This window comes from Apodemus sylvaticus, chromosome X, assembly GCF_947179515.1.
Source record: "Apodemus sylvaticus chromosome X, mApoSyl1.1, whole genome shotgun sequence".
Classification (NCBI taxonomy): Eukaryota; Metazoa; Chordata; class Mammalia; order Rodentia; family Muridae; genus Apodemus; species Apodemus sylvaticus.
The window spans coordinates 72,503,034-72,517,129 of record NC_067495.1 but is presented as its reverse complement, the minus strand read 5'-3'; the positions used below and the strand labels follow the sequence as shown (position 1 = coordinate 72,517,129).

Below are 14,096 nucleotides of genomic sequence, written 5' to 3'. Positions count from 1 at the left end.
CTGGTTCATGGCTCTGGGTACATGTGTAGTAGAGGACTGCCTCGTCTGGCCTCAGTGGGAGAGGATGCCCTTAATCCTGTGGAAATTTGATGCCTCAGGGAAGAAGGATGCTGGTGGGATTGGGTGGGCAAAAGTGGGGAGGGAGGGGAGGGTGGGGGTTACAGTGAAGAACTCGGGGAGGGGGGACCAGGAAGGGAGGTAACTTTTAGAATATAAATAAATAAAATAATTTAATTTTAAAAAAGAAAGAAAAAGCAAGCGAGCAAGCAAACAAATAAAAAATCCAGAGTTGGGTTTCAATCGCCATTTTACCATGTAAGATCATCAGGATTTCTGATAACTTCTCCCCCTCTTGAGTTAGAATACTTACCTCCAGACCTTTCTAAGGCCTGGAGAGATAGATACTAGTGTGGAGCCATTTGTGTTCACTCTTTCCTTACCATTAAATCGGCATGCCTTCTCAGTGTAGTTATAAGGAGGTGTGGCACCACTGTGACAAAGTACCTCTGCTTTATCAAGAAATACATAGAAGAAGCTGGCTGTAAAACCAACTTAACTCATCATGTAGATTTCCAGTCCTTGGAAACCATGATGGGAACTCTTGCCTTCGTTATTGGCTTTTAATCCTAATAGGGGATATGGATTTTAAACATCTTAAATTTTATATAAATTACACCATGAAGAAGAAATCAGAGTTACTGCAGAATAATAAAATGTAACATCATTTAGAGTTTGTGGTTGGAGAGCCCAATGAGTAGATGTGGTCATGGAGAATCCCCACTGACTTTATCTTGGATATAATACACTGTAGATGGCATTGTCAGGTAGCATCACTTTCTGCCTTACTCCTTTCTTGGAAAACGGTGGATTTCTTAACTAAAGGCAGGTTTTGTAGCTTAATATACTTTTACTTCATTTAATCACCTCAGATATTGCATCTGCAATTGTCTGTCAAATCAATTTTGTGCTTTTTTTCTGTCTTGGAATTAAATTGTACATGAGCAGAGTTGAATAAAATAATGTGTTACTCCTCTAATGAAAGAAAAACAATACTCTAGGTGTTAAATGATTATTGACTCATCAAAAAGGAAACCAGTATTGATTCAAAATTACTCCTTCAGTGAAGTTTCATTGTAGTAGCATTCCTCTGTGGAAATCAAGGTTAGGTTGTCTGCTTTTGTGTCCTATCCCTAATTTAGAAGGTATCTCTTATTGATAAGCACTTACAAAGGAAAATAAATTTCTTTAAGGAGTCTCACTGGGGTATGCAAAACACACTTAAGGGCAGACCCCAGCAGTAGAAACATATTATGGTTTCCAATTTTGTGTCTCTATGGGCTTTCTCTCTGTGAATGTGTGTGTCCCAGTGTCTATGTTTTTCTTGTGTTTTTTCTTTGGCTTTTTTTTCCTATTCCTTTGTTTTGTTTTTTCCTATGCATGTTCGTTGTTTTTATTTTATTTTATCTTATTATTTTATTTTCCTTATTTAAAAGATGCCTGTTTTTTTTCAAATGAGAAAGAGTAAAAAAGGGCATGGATTTGGATGGTAGGGAGGTGACAGAGTCTCGGAGGACTTGGAGGAGGGGAACTGCAATCAGAATAAATTGTATGAAAATCTATTTTCAAAAGGGGAAATCATTTGGAATATAAACAAAGAATATAGAATATAAAAAAAGAAAAAATAAATAAAAGACAGAGATAACAGTGAGAACCACTGTTTATAAGTGACTACTGAATGAGAGCGATCTTATTAGTTTCTTAGTATTAGTATAAATGAATTAGTGTAGAAAAATATAAGTCATTCTCCTCTACCAAAATAGAGATATTTGAGTAAGATACCACACATTTATATATTTTGAAGGTTTTGTGAATAAGACTATACCATAAATGGCCAGGAAAATAGAGAAACTTTACCTCATTAAGAAAACTGTTTATATATATATATATATATATATATATATATATATATATATATATATATATATAGTTATGGGAGCACACAGTTCTTTTGATTATTTATCCTGGAGAACTTCTGGCTGCACAGAAGAGATGAGAATTCTGAATGGTTTGGCTAGTACTATTAGTTTTGTGATGGATTAGAATGTTGGCATAGTATGGGCAACCAATATTACAAATAAAAGCAGCATGGAAGCACTTGGCTCAGTCAGGTATACTCAGTCAACTTGAGAAAGACATAATGGGGTCTCTCCAGACAGTTTCCAGGGTCCTTAGTGTTGAGGTTGGATTGAAAAGGGAAGAAGCTAGAGGTAGGAAACCTTTGGTGAGACTAATACATTAAGACAGGTAAGCACATATCCGGAGTATCAGAGTCAGGCACTAGAAGAGAGGGTTGGGAGGGACAGAAGAGGTTTGACAAACTAATTACAGTTGATAGTTGAAGAAATATTTTGGAAGTTCAAATTTATTTTTTCCATCATCGGTAACTATAATAGTGCCATTGTTCATGTTGCTTTTCTGTTTGTTTGTTGAAATGAGGAAAGAGAAAAGACTCAGTTGGGGCTTATTGACAAATAATATTTTTTGCCCTTTGGATATATCGAATTGAAGTACATGTTTTCTGTTTAAGAAATGGAAATGCCTAATAAGCTGGTGGCTCATAGGTTGCATTTTCCAATCTGAGTTTGGAGAGAAGCAGAAGGGCCCAGATCGGAGTACCAATTTATGAGTCATCAGCAGAGGAGTGATGTAGAGGATATGATAAGTATATAAAATTTTTGCTGCTTAATACACAAACAAGGAAGAAAGGACCTGGTCATCTTCTAATATTAGAATTAATCTACAGTTTTATCATGGAGGTCCAACCTAATTGTCTAAGAATGTAGGTGATGGTAGAAGGAGTACAACTTCCTTGTATGGCATGTATGTTGAACTTTTGCTAAATGAAGCATTGTGTTATTAGGGATCATGTTCAATATATTTTCTATGTCCTAGAATTATGGCATATTGTTTGCTAACAGGATGATATCGGCATGTCATGATGTTGTAGGATTCTATCAAATTTAAATGGAAATGACCTCAGTTTTTTTTTGCTGAGATTGACACTGCCTTCTGTACTAAGGAGAGCAGGTTTGATCTATTGTTTAATTTACAAGGCACATTGTACTCATTAATAGCTAGCAACCAATACTAGCTGACAAAAATTGTTTTCTTTTTTCTGTTTGTACATTCTGAATTTGAGAGACACAATCAAATTTTGGGTCTTAGAAGTAATTAGTCCTCCCTGCTCTGACATTAGAATAGACAGTGTTGAGATTATTATACTGTTTTTATGAACCAAAGCAAAACAAAACTACACTTTATGCCATCTAGAAGTTTGTAAACAGATACCATTGCTTTTGCTTATAAGTCAAATTAGGGTTTACTTATGTTTGTAATTTTAAAGATGTGAAACCCATAAATTATAGTAGATGATATTTATGGGGCAGGGATAGGCTTGGGATAGTTATACCATGGGCTAAAGTTCCAACTTTACTGCTTCTTAGCTGAATGAACTAGGCAAGGCACTTAAATGAAAGAGTGAATATGAAATGTGAAGCGTAATGCATGTGGGTTTTCCTTCCCTTTAGTATGAATTCAGCTAACATTTCTCAAAATGTGTTGTTAAATGCCCTTCCTTAAAAATTCTCAAAAACATGTATTCATGGGTCATTTTACGTTTGAAATGCTATGTAGAGCTGTATTCTCTGTTGGAAAGCTACAACAGACATTGTAATAGTTAATGATGCTGAGAAACTGTGGTGCTCGAAAACCATTTCTTGTTAACTTTTTGAAACCTAGTGTTTTCCATTTTCATTTTGTCATTAGGCCTTTTCCTTTGAGACAACTATTAGTAGTCAGTCTGTGGTTTCATTTTGGAGAAGTAGCAGTTAGGATTAGAGGGAAGCTGCATTTCAGTCTGCAAGTATTAGTCTTTATTTTACCATAGCTACCATTAGCTTGAGTACTAACTAATACTTCCTAGTCTAAAAGCTGCAGATTTGTGCGTTGATACAAAATCCAAATACAGGATTAGTATTTGGGAGAACTGAGTTGGAATGTCAGTTCTGTCATTTGGGGCTGTGCTGCCTTGAGTGGCAGCAAGTCTTTTTGGGCTCACCTATAAGATGAAGAAGCATTTTGTATCTTTCTCATAAAAGTGCTGGAGATCCGAGAGAGAATACTTCTGAAAACAAACTTGGAAAGATAAAATGCTGTCAAAGGAAAGTCTTGCCCTAGGAAAAGGGATTGTGAGAGATTGGGATATAGAGGAATATTATTAGAGTTGAGCTAGGCTGGCTCCCTTTCTCACTCAGCAATCTTAAAACCTATTGCATACCTGTCTGAATGTATTTCCCACTATGAGTTTCTTAAGTAAAATGATTCCCAGATGACTGTGTCTGACAGCCAGTAGCTCCGTCTTTTGTCCGTGTTTGGGGGCTTGTTTATAGAAGCTGTTTCACAATACAGTACGTAATATAGCATCCTGTGGTTGCCTCTGCTACTGAATACTCAGTAAAGAATTATAATTATGGGAAATAGAAAGGAGTTGGTGCTTAATTAATGAAGTCTAACTAATGTATTTAATGGTTATCATCTCTGCTTTTTATATGTTTTCTGTTGGATTAAATGAAGCAAAGTGATATAAAATCTGTGGAAAGTCAAAGAAATATCTAGAATTACTGTATCATCAGTATTCTTATTTATTGATTGGTATTGATAGAGTTGTTGAGATCTTTGCTTTATTTTATCTAGAAAAACTTAGCTGCTATTTGAAGTAGGTTGTATGAAAGTAGAAAATTAAAATATTTTTTACAGTTTTACTATTAATGTTTCATATAATATGGTACTAGAACACAGGGGTTGTCTTAAAAAATGCCCCATTATACCATTTTGTCTATTTATTTTTGCAAAGACTTTAGGACACCTAATTATATTGGGACATTAGAGGACTTTAGATTCTAGTTTTATGTTTCCTGTTTAAATATAATGCATATTTATTTTCCGATTTCCCAGAGACTCTAGTTTTTAGGAAGTCTTTTTCATCATCAGAAACTGTTCCTAACAGGAGAAATGTTCTTTGTTTTCCCTCATCAAGTGCTTCTTTCTTTACTTGATGTAAAGAGGCAGTAGTGATACAGAATTGGCAGAAACATGCTATACTATTTTTCCATTTCCCCCCACATCCTTACTTTGTCTTTAAATCATGTCTCTGAGGCATACAAATCTAAACTAGTAACCTAGTCTTATTTCCCCCTGCAGAATCGGTTTTAAGCATAATGGAAAAACATTTTATAAATTGGATTTAAATGTCACAGTTCTAAAGCCATATCTTTAAAGATAAAACAAAACATCCCGTGGCCTTAATTTCCATCATATCTATTGTAGTTTGCTCCAGAGATCATATTGGAATGTCATATTGATTTTTTTCTATTTCTTTCGGTTCTCTTGATATTGATATGTAATATCTTTAAGAGATGTCATAAATCATATTTAAAACCATAGAGATATCAAAATGAGTTTTGTCAGAATATTCTGGTTTTATAGTGAGTTTACTAAGATTTGTCTTGCCATGTTTTGTCAGAGAGACCACAGTAATGGAAACAATGCTTCACCTTTTACATACATAATTGGATGAGATCAGCACATGTTGATGTTAGGAACAAATCAACAGGAAACTTTGAAAATGGGAGCTGCATGGAAAAATACAAGGGCCAATTAGCTCTGTCAAAAATCATTTAAGCAAGTGTGGGGGAGAAAAATAGGTTTTGACCCAGAACTGACCTCAAGTCACTTAATAGTGCCACCAGAATGGCTCTACTGAGTTTTCTTAGTCTCTTCATCATTAGGTGAAAATACCTTCAAAATTGACACGTTGGAGTCTGTGCTCAAAAACTCAGATTGCTTCTATTTTTCCTGTATTTTATCCTGATAATCTTCAAGTGTAAAGAAAACTTGAAAAGCAAAGCCAGTGCACTGTGAGCACCTATGAGTTCATTACAGAGGCTCTGTGGTCGCCATTTGCATGTAGTTGCTGTGTATCATGGTAATGATCTACATACTCATTCTGGGGTCCATACATCTCTCAGTCTTAGTGATTTGTACACTTTAGTAATTTCTGTCACTCAGGATTTTAGCATTCACATTATTAGTAAATACTTAGTATTTGCTTATGGTTCTTTTGAAAGTTAAATTCTATATAGTGTAAAATTAATCTATGATTAAAAAAATAGAGTATTTGCCTCAGAGTGGGAGTTTGAAGCTTTAAATTACATAAATATTTACATTTTAAGAACATATCTAAATGATATACTTAAAATCTGTAATCATAGATTAATTTAGCTTGTTCTTGAATACAACATTAATGGAATTATGGAATATACTTTCCTGGTGGCTTAAGATTTCATTCAGAATAAAAATTGTGAGATTGACCTATGTTATGTGTATCAATATTTTAACTTTCTACGTTGGTAAAAAGTATATGTTCTGTGGATATAGCTTGTTTACACATTTTCCTGTTAATGATATTATCATTTTGGGTCTAATAATTTGATGAAAAGACAGTTCTTTAAAAATATATTTTTCTCTTGTTTAATTGCTTAGGAATACAGTTGCAGAATCATAGGGAAATTGTATCAATTTAAAAGAAGCTGACATAGATTTTTGAGAGTTTATCAACTTCCAATGATGACGCCAACCCATCAGTCCCTAGCATTGTGATTCTTAATTATTCTGATGAATCAATACTGGAACTCATTCTTCTGGTGATCTGAAACTGAGTTTCCCTATGATCCCTGAAGAAAACAATTTTCTTTTCTTTGGAAGGCAAAGAATTTTTAAGCTCAGGAAAAGTTGCCTTTGAGATCTGAGAATAACCATTTCCTCCTATTTACTATTTCTTCTTTTTTTTTAACAACTCAGTCCTGTGCTTTGGAATACTTGGGATAGCAATATTGGAAAATAATATGAGGTTAAAGGTCAATGATGGTTTAGTTTATGGAGATCAGTGACTTGATTTTATGTTTTTTTTTATGTTCATTGCTACAGAAAAAGCTACTATGGAGGAAACTGGGCCAGTTTCAGCTTTTCAGGACTGTTGTCCTGGCTAAAGGAATACCAGGTAAAGTTGTGATCTGATATTGCAAGTTGCTATGTTATGTCTTGTGTCATATAATGTCCATTCATTGATGAAATATTTTCTGTTTCTGTCATGTGAGATAGATACCTTATTTTCCTTCACCTATTTGACAAAAATACATTCAATTACTTCTTAAGCTAATGTTATATAAGGAAAGACTTTCTACAGAATCCTTCACAGAAATTTTACCAGCCATTCTAAAATCTCACCTTTCATTAGTTGCTCTTTGCATTATGATATTTTTATGATGTTACATGTAGTTTCATTTATTTGAAGAATAAAACTGTGTAACATTCTCTGCTTTGCATATTTACTTCTATCCTCTGGCAGAATCACTTATTAGAAAAAGTAAGAGAAAAAAGTTGACTTTCAGAAATTGTTTTTTCTAAAGTGCCTTCTTAATACTACAGCTGAGTCCCCACTATCAAGATTTCTAGAGAGTGTAGATATTTAGTTGTGCTATTACATAGTTTAACATTTTCTGTAAGACTTGTTTTATGTATATGGGTATATGTGGCTTGAAATGAAGCTTTTCCACAGAATATCTTACATGAACTCAGAACCTGCTGTCTCTCAAATAAGCTGAGAAGGTTGGGAAGAGAGATGCTGATATTCTAGGAAACTATTCAGTTAGCTAAGAATTGTTGCTTACAGCATTCAATTAGGCTACTAAGCATGGGGCTTTCTTTCATTGATTTAATAGAGTACATCAGCAGTGGCTCCCCTGGAGACAAAAGCATGGATGATAAAGTTGCAGTGAGGTTATAGGGTAAATACCATTGCACGAAATGGGTGTGGCCGACTGGACAACATTCAGAGAGTTAGAGACTAAATGGGATGTCTTTATCATATTCACATCCCTCCCATCAAAGCTCAGGGATCTCTGCAGAAGAGGGTACAGAAAGAATATAAGAGCCAGAGATAGTGGATAACTTGAGGAGAACAACATTTTCCAGACCCAACAGGGCCTCATACAGCTATATATACCAGAGCTGGCTTTTGATACATTTGATGTATCATTTTCTCCTGCCTCCTTTGAAGATGGCACACTGTTGGAGTTAGTTCAGTTATAAGCCATTAAATTGTGCTATGATTACAAATGAAAGCATGAATTTAAGACAAGATACAATTTGTCTTGGGAATTTTTTAGTTCATACCTTTCAATTTAATTAAAACTCCTTTTCTGTGTTTTGTTTAGGAAACTAATGTCACAACTGATGTTGTGACTGAAAATTCCATGTGGCAAGAACAGATACTTGAAAATGAAGAAGCTATTGTTCTTAGTAGCAAGGACCAAACAATTCAACATGTAGAAGTATTTTGTTATGCCAGGTATGAACATCATTTACATAGCATTTCTCTCCTTTTCACCTCTCTTCAGGAGACCTGAGTAATAAGGAAACCACTATGGTGAAATTGATACATTGGTGTTCTCTCCTTTTTCAGCCGCAGCCCTCAGTGTTCTGGTTTTGGTATAATGACATCTAACATGAGTGCCATGCACTTCATTTTCTCTTTGTAACAATCCTGTGTTACAGTAGGGCTGTGTTAGTTAGTTTGTCTATAGGAAAGCTATAGGAATCTGCAGCTGGGTAACTTTAATAGAGAAAATGCCTCTAGTCCTGTAGGCAACTCTGTGCAGGCCTTTTGTTAAGTAATGATTGATACAGGAGGGAGCAGCTTACAGGGGCCAGTGCCACCCTTGGCCAGGTGGTCCTGAGTGGTATAAGAAAGTAGGCTGACTGCTGAAGAGGTATCTTACTTGCTGAGAGCACTTGCTACTCTTACGAGGACCCAGGGTTTATTCCCACCATTAACATGGTGGCGTACAACCATCCCTAACTCCAGTTATAAGATCTCTGATGTCCTCTTCTTACCTGCTTGGACACCAGGTCTGCATGTGTCCATATACATGCAGGCAGAACACTCATACACATACAATAAATAAGTTCTTAAGAAAAATACAAAGGATGTAGACAAAAGGCAATTTTTTATATACTGTTGTATAAGTGTGGCCTAGCCACTATGGAAGTCAGTCTGGATGCTTCGCAGATAAAGTAACAGTAGATCTTTAATTTTAAAATTAGGTTTGTTTTCTTGATGTGAAATTGTTTGAGTCTGTTGTGTATACTCTCCTAATACTGTCAGAAATATATGTGACTAAGGTTTTCTTCTATTCTATGGGCTGCCTCTTCACTAGATTAACAGTTTTCGTTGCTATACACAGGCTTTTTAGCTTTTGAAGTTCCCACTATCCATTGCAAGGGGCAAATGGCCTTCTTGCGAAAACCAATATACAGACTCAATGCAATCCCCATCAAAATCCCAACTCAGTTCTTCATAGAGTTAGAAGAGCAATTGCCCCTTTTCTCTTACTCTGATGGGACATGAGGGAGAGCAATAGGACAGCACCATTGATTTTTATTTAACTTATTTGTAAATATTTGGCACTGGATCTGTCTCTGTTGCTTAGGCTAGCCATGTGCTCCTGTCAGCCCCCTGCCTCATCCTTGCAGAGTGCTGGGGTTTCAGGTGCGCCTCCCCTTCCCATGTTTATGCAGTGCCAGGGATGTCACTGTGCCTGTGGAGCTGTATGTATCTCAGCCCACTTTTTTGATGTCAGGATGATTTTCACTGATGGCTTCTTTTGTATAGCATTTTCTGTAGTTATTTGGCATTCATATGCATTTTGGGTGACCTGCCTGTCTTTTGCCTTTTACATATTTTTTAAGTGAATTGATTTTTTTTCTTGTTGGTTACAGAATTCTTTTTGTAGATATTTGTTGTTTGGTAACTATAGTTTAAGAATACTTTCCCTGATCTGTAACTTGTCTTTTCTTCCTCTTTATACAGGATATTTTGCCTAGCAGGTTTGCCAGATATTACTGAGGTGCCATTTATTCATTTTCCCTTTTGTGGCTTATGTTCTTGCATTGAATGTGAGATATCTTCATTTGGATGTACTTCCAGGAGACTTTTCTGGTTGAAAGTGCTTCCTATAGTTACTTCTCATGTATATTTTTCCACGACCCATTTTGAGTTCTTTTCTATGTGTGGTATGAGGGTTAGGTTGATATTCTCCCACTCCTCAGAACATCATTTATGTCAACATAGGACTCTAGGGAAGTTTGGAGATTGCTTTGTCAGAGTTTTGTTTTGCATCCTGCCTCTTGGAACCTTCTCATGCTTTTGCTATTCAAAGGTTGTCTCTCCTTTAAGTAATCTTTTGAAGTTAAACAATTGACAAATGAAAAAAAGGGAAGGAAGAAAACATCCGTGCAGTTGTTGGCTATTATTTTTGTAGCAGTCGCTATAACCTTTCTTTATATATTTTACTACATTGGATTGCAACTCACGTGCATGGGTTGTTACAAGAGGATAAACTAAAGTTTAGTGAGCGGCAGAGATCATAGTGCGGGTGAGTGAACTCATAGCTAGCTCTCTAAGGCTGAGTCTTCTACCCTGCTCACTATACCTCTTTTCAGTTTTTGTCTTGGCTTTGTGAGACGAGATCATGCTGTGCCACCCAGCTCTGCATCTTGAACTCATGAGAACATATGAGATTCCAGGGATCAAACTCAGGTTGTAGTATTGGCAGCAAGTGAGTGGCCTTCACTCACTGAGTCTAGTAAGAAGGAATTTTATTATTGTAAACATATGCCACCAACGTATGTTATTTTCTTCGCTATTTTTGAATGTTAATGACTATTATGTCCCCTTTTTGATATACAGTTAAACTAGAATGAAATTGTTTCTTAAATTTAAATGAACCAACCTTTTAGTAGGTTGATGATATCAAAACTGAATATTCTATTGTGATAGGAATCTGAAGTTCCACTTCTTCATTTTGAACTCTTAAAAACAAACAGTAAACTCGTTGAACAATATTATCAGTGGCATTAGTCCTTTAGGAAGGAAGAAATAAAAAAATACATCTGATACATTTCTTCCATTTACAGCAAGTTGTTTATCATGGTGTAGAGTAGGTTCGTTTTAGGCGTGAAAGCATGCCAGTTAAAAGTTGTCGAAACGAGTCTGTAGATAGGAGTGAATTGGGCAGGTCGACAGGGGACTTGTAGCTTGCTTAGCTCATGCATATTGAAATATGTTAGTTTTCTATCCAGGGTCCCTAGATGGTTAATATCTAGATAGTTGTCATAATTCCAGACAAGTTCACACTTGTGCCAAAAACCTCTGTACAGAAAAGGAATTGGGATATCATTATTATTATCATTATTATAATAGAAAGTGTTTACCAAGAGCCTTCAAAGGAGTCTGCCTTAACTGGGTAAAACTGAAGTACATTCACACTTTTAAAACCAGCACACCAAATATGAAATACAGTTACAACAAAAAATTTTGATCAGTTGTGATTCATTCCTAGGGCTGGGAACCTTCTGTCTGATAAATTGTGATAAACTCAGTTTATCTCATAGGAAGGAAGAAGGGCCTTATGGTTGAGTAGGGAGCTGAGGTGACCTGCTGCTAACCATGTGAGGTTTTGTTCTGGGATAGATGTAAGGAAAGGCTGATACTTCAGCTATATTCTATAATGTATAAAAAAAAAATTAAATTGGACACAACTGAAGACATTTCCACAATATATTACATGGCAGAATTCAAGATTAATATAATTTTCTGGAATAGTTTGTGTAGTCTGATCTGTAATTCTTTTGAGTAGTCGTGGAATATTTATTTATTTTAGGAATAAATAAACACTAGAAAGTATAATATATTATGCAAACCAAAATGGATGGCCTTAGAACAAAAATGTATATGTAAAGATACAAGAACACCCTTCCTACAATTTTCTATATTAGGAAAAAAATGTTCAAAAGGTGAGAAATAGTGAACACTTGTGCTGAATAACTTAACCAGATGTTTGCAGTTGTTGTTGTTTTTTTGTTAACTTATGTAAAGGATTACAGGGTATTAATATGGCATATTCATTTGGAAGTGCTCCCTGTTTATTATCATTAATTAATGAGTGATATTAGATAATAATAGAATTAACATCTCCAAGCTCTTTATGTTATAGATACATTTTGTCAATTATTAAAGCAAATGCATTTATACAAAGCAGTCACCTTTTTTTTTTTTTTAGTTAGGATAAATTTTTTAAAAGTACAGTCCATCTATAATGGTACTTGAGATTCAAATTAGCATTATAAGTGATATTAGGCTTAGTTTGTGTAATGCACTTGATAGTAAAAATTTTATAATATTTAATGGTGCTGATTTTTTCTTTTATATGTTAAAATCATTTTAGTATTTTATAATTAAAAACTTCTTTTGAGGGCTTACAATCCACTAATGTCTTTTATCGAGCAGATATGTTTTTATAGTTTTCAAATACATTTGAATTACTAAAATTGAACTGTTATTCTAAAGCTTTTTTTGGCAGTGGAATATCTTTTTTTCAAAATGCTGCTTATATATGAACCACAATATAAGGTTTTAAATTCATGGAAATATTGTCCTTTTGGTGAAAAGAATTTTCTTTACAGAGTAATTATGTGGGTATTTAGGAGTTTCTCGTTCTTGATTATTTTCAGATATCAGCTTTACACTTGGTAGAACTCCAAAAATACTTTGGTTTTTAGCAAAAATTGGGAGTAGTAGTATGTTTTTATGCTTCTATAAAGCTAGGAATTTCACCAACTAGCTAGAACTATGCTTCTATGTTTCCTGTAGAACTAGGAACTTCACCAACTTGTGATGTTGAAAACATTGTAACTTAGTACTTTGTCAAAGTAGGATAAATTCCAAAATTGTAGTTCTTTCCTTACACATTCCACACAGTATTAGATTTATTTAATCATCGATTATACCTTTAATGAAATGTTTTGGTTTTCAGGTTTCAGATTGTCCAGCACTGGATAATGATTTTCGTTTACTACATAATACTCTTTTACTTAATGTAGGCGATAGCTACGGAGTAAATCAGTTGCTATGCTCAATTTTCATGCTATTCTCATCATAGTCTGTAATTAAAGAAGTTGCCTTATTCTATCTTATCTGTGCAGTGTAATTAATTATCCTGTCACTTCTTAGCTTACTCTTTAGGCATGGAACTTTTGCTGAAAGTTGTCATCTTTGATTTCATTGATTTTCAGAATGAAAACAAATTCAGACATGTGAACATTACTGTGGAAAACATACAAATCACATTTTATATCATAACTTTTAAATTTTAAAGAATTAATCATTAATCTTTATTTATGTGTATGATATTGAGAATGTATGCTAACATGTATGGGTTCTTTCAGAAGACAGCATTGAATCCTCTAGAGCTGGAATTGCAGGCAGTTTTGAGCTGCTGGACATGGCAATTGGAACCCTGGTTTTGTTTTGGTTTTGGTTTTGGTTTTCTTTCAACTGTAGTGTGGTGGTTACTTTTCATTAGCTTGACAAAAACTTGACTCATTTGAGGACAGGTTGTAACACTGAGAACCTGACTCAGTAGGTTGGCCTGTGGGTGTGTCTATGGGTCATTTTCATAACTAAAATGATATAAAAAGGACCCAGCTGACTGTGGGCAGTGCAGTCCTTATGCAGGTTTTCTGAGCTACATAAGAAAGATAGCTGAGATCACCAGAGAAAATAATCCAGTAAGCAGTAGTGCTTTAAGGTCTCTGCTTCAGTTCCTACCTCCAGGCTCCTGCCTTGAGTTGCTGGCTTCCCGCCATGATGGGCTGTTGCATCTAAACCAAATAGATCCTTTCTCCAGAATTGATTGCTGATCAGTATTTTCTCATAGCAACAGCAATGAAAATAGGACATCTTAACTGCTAAACCATCTTTCTAGCTCTGACTTTGTTTCTAATGTTAACTGTAATGGTATTTTTGTGCAGTTTATGGCCAGACTTTCCATCATGTGAGACAATGTAGGTACAAGTTTGGAGGCTTTTCTTTTGACCTAAAGGCAGTTTAAGAAAACTTTGCATTTTATCTCTGGGTT

At 35.0% G+C, this 14,096-nt stretch overlaps 1 protein-coding gene across 2 annotated transcripts in view; it reads left to right on the top strand.

Annotated features, from left to right (window-relative positions):
- The window catches only part of Chm (CHM Rab escort protein), a 140,630-nt gene that overhangs the window by 37,078 nt on the left and 89,456 nt on the right, over nt 1-14,096 (top strand). For both annotated transcript variants that reach the window (XR_007975428.1, XM_052170923.1), the window contains exons 3-4: nt 7,045-7,117; nt 8,334-8,467. Coding sequence is in view for 1 of the 2 variants with exons in the window: in XM_052170923.1 (XP_052026883.1) it covers nt 7,045-7,117; nt 8,334-8,467 (207 nt within the window). In the remaining variant the exon portion in view is untranslated. The remainder of the gene's footprint in view (nt 1-7,044; nt 7,118-8,333; nt 8,468-14,096) is intronic.